This window comes from Folsomia candida, unplaced genomic scaffold (genome assembly GCF_002217175.1).
Source record: "Folsomia candida strain VU population unplaced genomic scaffold, ASM221717v1 Fcan01_Sc016, whole genome shotgun sequence".
In the NCBI taxonomy this organism is placed as follows: domain Eukaryota; kingdom Metazoa; phylum Arthropoda; class Collembola; order Entomobryomorpha; family Isotomidae; genus Folsomia; species Folsomia candida.
Genome location: NW_019091208.1, coordinates 272,941 through 280,736, shown reverse-complemented (window position 1 = coordinate 280,736; position 7,796 = coordinate 272,941). Strand labels below are relative to the sequence as shown.

General features: G+C 38.9%; 1 protein-coding gene across 1 annotated transcript; it reads left to right on the top strand.

Moving 5' to 3' along the window:
• Nucleotides 1-1,476: 1,476 nt before the first annotated feature.
• LOC118437838 (calcium-dependent protein kinase 14-like) lies at nucleotides 1,477-6,389 on the top strand. The gene is made up of 2 exons (XM_035857230.1): nucleotides 1,477-1,575; nucleotides 3,088-6,389. Exon 2 carries the CDS (start codon nucleotides 3,122-3,124, stop codon nucleotides 5,105-5,107), a length of 1,986 nt encoding a protein of 661 aa, XP_035713123.1. The 5' UTR covers nucleotides 1,477-1,575; nucleotides 3,088-3,121; the 3' UTR covers nucleotides 5,108-6,389.
• The last annotated feature ends 1,407 nt before the right edge of the window (nucleotides 6,390-7,796 follow it).

Sequence of the window (7,796 nt, the reverse complement as noted above, 5' to 3'; positions counted from 1 at the left end):
TGTGGTCCATCGGGACATCGGAGATACATAAATACGCAGACTTGTCAGGGTTTTATCTGGGTGACCCATAACCGGACAACTCGAAGACGCAGGGTTTTCTGTGGGTGACCCATAACCGTGACGCGTTAAAAAAGGGGAACTATGTACAATGTGGATTTCCATACTTGAACACGCAAATAATATGTAGACGTTGCTCATTACAAACATTAATCTCAGCGTTATATTTCATTCTGAGCCTGGGAAAGTGGTGACAACGCAGATCGAGCATAAAAGTTCAGCAGAATTTTGAGACAAGGTGAATCAGATTACATTCTTGCAGCAAAATTTGATAAATTGGGACAATTTTCCAGACGAAATGAATAAAAATGAGTTTTTTGCACATATTTTGCAGAAGTTTTGCAAATTTTGAACGAATTTTGATGAAAATTTTTCAGAAATTAAAAGGAATTTTTTACATTTCTTTTACGATTTTTTTACAATTTTTAAGGACAATTTTGCATATATTTTTTGACGTGTTTAAAACAAATAACGGAATTTTGAATTTAGCATATTTGCTCGAATTATGAAATGTAAATTTTGGACTGGAGATTTGGAAATTTTAAGAATGGGGGAATATATTCAGGGTGGTTTAGAACCAATTTACAGACCTGATAGCATCCGGGAGGATAATCCAATTTACAGACCAGATGACGAAAGTTCACGAAAAAAAGATGCGAAGTTTTCACAGGAAATCACACAGTTTGCACAAGATTTTGAGAAGAGAGATTTGGGAAGTTTCCCTATCGGAAGCAAAATGACAAGCTCTAAGGGGCGGTGGTCAAGCTGCTTAGTCGTCGCCGTCGTAGCAAATTTGGTAGGAGATGTCGAAGAAATTTGAAAATTTTAAAATCCATTTTGAGTGGGAGGAGCGAAAGAAAGTACTCGACGGTCCACCAATGTTATGTATATATGATTATACATAAATAAGTGGTACACAGTGAGAAGAGACAGAGGAGAGTATTTATTAGTGGAGAGTTAAAGATGGAGTGATGTACAGATTCATAACTAATTACATATGCATATCTACGTAGGCATACATATACCTAACAGTATTATCCTTATCGCCATACATATGTATGACCCGTGAGAAGAAAACATTATATATGTATGGTATGCAAAAACACCCACCTCAAATATCCAGGGTTAGGTTAGGTTATCATCAAGTTATAATATTTATAATACACATGAACACCAGATATTCATAACCAGAGACAAAATAATGTTGCAAAATGCGAAACGTTATATGTAATTGATTGATGAGAATGAGACGGGTTAGCTTCAAACAAATTCCAGGTGTGCCAGTTTACGTAGTTGTGTGCATATTCACTCGCAGGTTATCAAATTAATTAAATCCTCTTTGATACTGAGCGTTATCATTTTCAATTTCGCAAATAACATAATGGAATATCAATCAGCGTCAAGTTGTTAAGAACCATGGAACAAGGCAAATGCATACGTGTGGAATATTAAATCACTCAGGTGGAGATGAGCGAAAGGTTGGTTTTTGGAAATAACGTCGTGAAAATTAAGAACTTGGTAAGATATTCGCATAATACAGAATGTAGTAAAAAGTAATATGAACTTTAAACTCAGAAAGACTGTCTCTTACTACATACTCATCAGTGGCAGATTTAGATCTAATTTCAATGTGTAAATACATAGTTCCCCAATCTTAAAAGGATTTTACAGAGGGTTAGGCGAGATTACAGAACATGTAGCAATTTGCCCATATAAATTAAACAATTGCGCTAATTCGAAATATTCGAAACTTTTCTCGAAGCTTTGTTCAAGCTGCGCCGTGACCCAAAAGCTCAATTTCGAAAGTTTGAAAACGGGTCCAGAAATTGACCCCACAGAGCTCCATGCTGATAAAACAGTTTGCCAAGCAATAATGACGTACAAAAAAATACTACAAAATCAACTGGCCACGAAGTGTCAGGTCCCTGGGCGTACACTGAACTGAATTATTCACTAAGATATGCACAACTTCAGCGAGGATCAGAAGATATGAGGTCGACGCGAAACTTTTTTCTGACAACGCTCGGATTACCACCCAGTTCGCAGCCACTCTTATTTTAATATTCGGAATTTAAATTATTTTGCATAAAGGTAAACTAGTTGCGTCCGGTTATGCGCCTCCAGTGCTTTAATTTTGATTTGAAACTTCAGATCGACACTTTTTTCAAATCGACGTAAAATTTTTTTATGCATTTTGCAAACTTTTAGATGAACAGTGGTTCAAAGAAAATCTGCTGCCGGCTTTAAAAGCCCGGCTTTTTGGAAATGATACCTTCATTCCTCATGAACAAAGGATGAGGAATACGATGAGATCATTTAAAATATCCAGCGATGGATATTTCGGCCAAAAATTAATAATTTTCGACACGTTCTGTAATCTCGCCTAACCCTCAGTATTCCACGCCCTTATTTGCCTCAGCCGCGCATAACGAAGCGGGACAAGCACCGAAGGAAGCTAAAATTTAAATTCAATTATGATGAAGGCTTATATAATGCATTAATTTTGGTGGTCAAATCAACCAGACGACTAAAATTCATGCACCCGCGTCGCCATCTTCCCAATACACACAAAGACTACAGGGTGAGGCTGTGCAAGGGGCCTGACAATGCGATGGTGCGAAGTGTAACCCTCCGATTTGGTTAAATTTCGAAATTGTGTCGTCCAAGTCAATACAACCAACGTTTCCTGATGGTGCGATGGTGGAAATTTGTCAAAATATTTGACGTCAAACTTAGAAAATATGAGACTTTTAGCGCATGAAAAGAATGGCAGTTTTCTTCTTCCGCCTGATAAAAATCGCCGGTTATTTCATCTTTGACTTCAAGTATTCTGACAATTTTCCACTATCGCACAAATTGTGGTTGTATTGACTTGGACCACATAATTTCAAAATTTCAACCATTTCGGAGCGTTACACTTCACACCATCGCATTGTGAGTGTAAATCCTGTGGAGAACAGAACGGATGTCATAAAAATCTGCCACGGATAGGTTACAGGTCACTATTCTCAGAATTTTAAATTATTCTAGCCACAAGAACGTGAACCATTATCCTGACACAAAAATGGAAGGTGTGACCGAAACAAATACTAAAAACGAAGCAAACTATACCGAAATCCTCGGTCAAGGAGCATTTGGAATCGTTCTAAAGTCCACTGATACATTCGGAAACCCTGTCGCAGTCAAGTACGTATTTCCGGACAGACATTCACCCGATGCGGACAAACTTGACCGTGAATTCACTCTGATGAAGGATTTGGAAGGGCATCCGAACATTGTTCAAATAATCAACCTAGCCGAGAGACAGTACTGTGCAGATATTAACGGCATTTTCAAAAAGCTTCCAGCAACAGAAGAAAATAGCCGAGAAAAAGCCAAGCTCGAAGAAAAACTTGACAATTTTCGATCCTCGATCCGGCTTGTAATGGAGCTATGTGGTGAAACCCTACGAACATGGTTGGACAACGAGCTCGCGGACGACCGTAAAGTAGGCGAAGACATAACTGTGACACATATTTCCACTGAAATTCATACCCAAGTCCGTCAGATGACAATCGTTCAAAATTTACTGAGCGGCCTGAGTTACCTGCATAGTCATAAAATCATGCACCGGGACTTGAAGCCAGCAAATATTTTATTTTCTCGATCAGGATTCAAACTTCCAGTAAAAATTGGTGATTTTGGACATTGTCGTTTAATCCATTCCGAAGAAAGTTACACGGGGTCGCTCACAAATTATGTCGGAACTCCAACCTACATGGCGCCAGAAATCAGGGATGGGGATTACAGTTACCAGGCAGATTTCTATTCTTTAGGCCTTGTAATCTGGGAGGTAGTGCAGCTAATTAGAACAGCTCATAGAAAGTTCTTATTTGAGAAATTGGTCTATGATAAAAAAACGGACTTGGTTGTAGACCATCCCGTTATGCCTGGCATTAGAAATATCATTATTGGAATGACGAGAAGAAAGCCGGAAAAAAGGATAGAGAAAATGGACCTCGATTTCTCCAGATGGGATGACATTGTCCAGCAGGGTATTGACGCTAACGGGTGTAGGGCTATTTGGAACACTATTTCAAACTCAGGGGCAGAATATGTCGTTGAAAACAGTGAAGGACTGAAGTTAGCAATGGATAACATTAGTAAGGGCGGAATTATTTACATGAAAGCTGGAGTGTACGTTGGAGAATTTGTCCTGCGAGGAAACGAAGTAACTATTTCCGGTGTGCGTGTTGGGCTAACAATTATAAAATGTCTTGAGAAAGATGGAACGTTCATTCGACGGACAGGGGTTGCGTTTATGATGCACGTCGGTGGTTTCGGTTGCGGATTGAAGGTGATCGGGTCAAGAAATACGGTCACAAATATTGAATTTCACGGAGGAGATAAAAACGTAGATATCATTGGTGACGCTAATGTATTTGAAAACTTGACGCTGTCTTCGGCATTTGGCGTTGGTGGAATTTGGATACAGGGATCTAATAACACAATTAGTGAGGTTGAACTGCGTAACATTCGTACCGGGATTTGCCTACTTCCTAACTCTGACCATAACAAAATTTCAAACGTTACTGGAACAAATATTCAGGAAGGAGTAAGAATTCATGGTTCATTTAACAGACTCTCAAATATTAACCTTAGAATTGACTGCGAGTTAGGCTACGCTTTAAAGGGAGTGTATCTTTCTACCGGATCTAATAACACCATCAATGGGGTGGAATGCTCTGGGTATCGACGACAACAAGATCACTGGGGTGTGGTGATAAACTCTCCGAATACAACGGTGGAAAACTGCCGGTGCGGTCCTCTCCTGGTGGACGAAGGCGGAAACAATGCAACCATTGTTAATGTCCACTGTGGAGAGTTGTTCCAAGTTCATAACACAGTTAAAGAAAACATCAATCTAACAAACTGCACTACAACACTACGGGAAAAGTTTACTGTAACCATCGTTAAGGACGAGATGACAGTAACCAAACCACACAACGATCCAACGAAGGAGCCAGAAACGTATCAAGTTTATTTACATACTGCAGCTGAAGGCTATTGAAAAAGTTGGTATAGCTTTTCGTTATTTGGTCGCCAAATAACTGTTGAATGTACACTTCAAAAATTTCAAGAACGTGCAGAAAGCTTGCAGTTTATTTCAAGGTTTCTTTTAAATTTTCTTTTACGTTTCTTTTGAATTTCGTCTGATGACCATAATTCGAATTTTAAATTTGTTAATGTTATACATGCTGAATTTATTTATATTACATTTTCACTTAAAATACATACAGCTTAAGCAAACAGTTTATGAAGAGCTAAAACAATTTATCCATTATGGTTAAGGATGGAATCCGTATCTCACGAATGAAATATTTTTTGTCTCCAATATATCCTGAAAGACCGAGGGTGCGTCCGCTTTTAGACTTGACTTCTTCCCAGCTTTGGTTGGTAGCGGCAATCCCTGATGACACGGTCCGCTATCTTGCCCTGCGGGACAAACATGGCTCAACGCCCTTCCATTAGCCCAACTTGGGACCCCGCTATCCAACGAATCAGCTCGGATCGAAATTTCCCTCCGCTTGGGAGGCGATGTGTATCAACCAAACCAAAGTCCTTGCGGAGCACAAGTAACTGCGCGCGGCTCCCATGGCGTTTCTGGCAGGCATGGTGCGGGTCGATGGGGTCGCCATGAGGCCGATAACAACGCTATTGCAAGGGAGCTCCGCTTGGCTAAAGTTCCTTGCATCAGGGACGCTGCGGGATGCCGACAGAATGGCGCTTATCCCGTGGTAAAGGGGGGAAATCATTGGTTTGGGATTTTGCATCCGTGGTCAGTTTTGCAACCAGCTATCTTCCCGACAAGGCACCGCATCCAGCAAGGCGAAAGATGGCAAGATGACGAAGTATGCCCTCCTCTTGGACCGTTTTATTTTTTTCCCGTCACAATGGAAACGACGGAGCGTGGGGACAGTGGGAGATTTCCCTCATCACCGAAATTGTTGAGAGGATTGCCGCCAAAACCGGATAGCCTAATGCTGTAACCCTTCTTGTCAACGAGTCTCCCATCCCTCTCAGCGAGGAAATGTAGCTTCAATTCTTGACACTCTCCTGACCGAAGAGTTGAAGCAGGTGCACTATTTTTAATTAATTTTGACTTTTTCAGAATTCCTTGTTTTTTTTAGATTACTTATTATATATATGATTTTTTCTTTAAGGTTAGGGATTTTTTAATGTTCGACTCCTTTGTAGTCAGCTCTTCCAACGTGTAATTATGTGGAAAATTGAGCATTCATTGTACCATGCATAAGTCAGTTCTAATAAATTTTATGCAATTCTGAAAAATATATATCCTTGAGGTAGGAATTTAGTTCATCCTGCACCCTCAACCTCGTGTATGTGCATAAATATTATTATATGAGTGCATGACTAGGAAAGATTATCAATCTATTTTTTCACTTAAGGTGATTCGTATTCGTATCAATTATTCCCACAACACATATTCAACATGCACCAGATTTTATCAATTCTACAAATCTATACTTGTATACTCGATTTTTTGTAATTTAATACGAATAATTAGACAATTCCCTTCTTTCTATTCAATTGGAACACTTTATTCGTTAGATTATATGCAAATCGTGCACATATACAAAAATTCCAGGTGTGCCAGCTTAACTCTGTATCTTAATCCATTTGTTAATGAAATTATATTTCAGTAATCCATTTGTTATCAGGTTAATTAATCCCTGCCGATCCAGAGAATTTATCATGCCAACGAGATAATGGAATATGTATCAATCACCGACAACTTTGTAAAGATCCAGATAACAATACAAGTGACCCGTGTGGAATAGTATGGGAGGAACCTGTGTATATATGCTAAAATTCATATAAATTTTTGCATATACTGCTTAGCTACTTATGTCTGAAATCAGCTCAATTCACGAGTGTATGTACAAGATGATTGAGGAACGAGAAAATCCATCCGGGCCTTTCCGATGCGGATATTGCCGGTGAGGGTTAAGGTTCTACTGTGTGCGGGTTTAGAGTTTAAATTTTTGTCTCAACTTTCCCAATGTATTCACATAACGATTTTTTTGAAACGTGTTCATTGCCGTGCGTGTTTTGTAAATCGAAAATTTTTTGGTTTACAAAGTTTAGAGGAGGTTAGAATTTTGATGATTTTCTTCCATGAGAATATTTTTTTTTACATATTTTTAATTTTTACTTTCTCATGGAAGAAAAAATCAAAATTCTACTAAACTCGAAACCTTGTAAATCAAACCAAACCTTGAAAAAATACACGGGGATGAGTAGGTTCCAAAATCGGTATTTGACTACATTGGGAGTGGTGAGACACAAATAAAGTTCCAAAACCTGTATGTTAACTAAATGTATACGTAAAATTCAGTTCAAATTTCTGATTTAAGTAAATTTCCTTCCACAGCCGGATCAACGGGAACTGGGCGGGTGCGGTGAGTATAAAATTCCTCAAATCCAGATTCTCCGATTTTTAAACAACCTTCCCAGCCATGTTAAGCTTAACATGAGTAACACAGGCGACCCAAAATCACCGTTTTGATGACATAATATATTTATGGAAGTTCCCTTGCAAGGACTCATCCATATATTACGTCATCAAAAATTCTTAATTTTAGCACCCACCCAACGTAAACATTAAGCGATAGGGAATTTTAGCAAAGGAAGACCCACTAAAATTATGACGTAATATATACACGTTCCCTAATGAG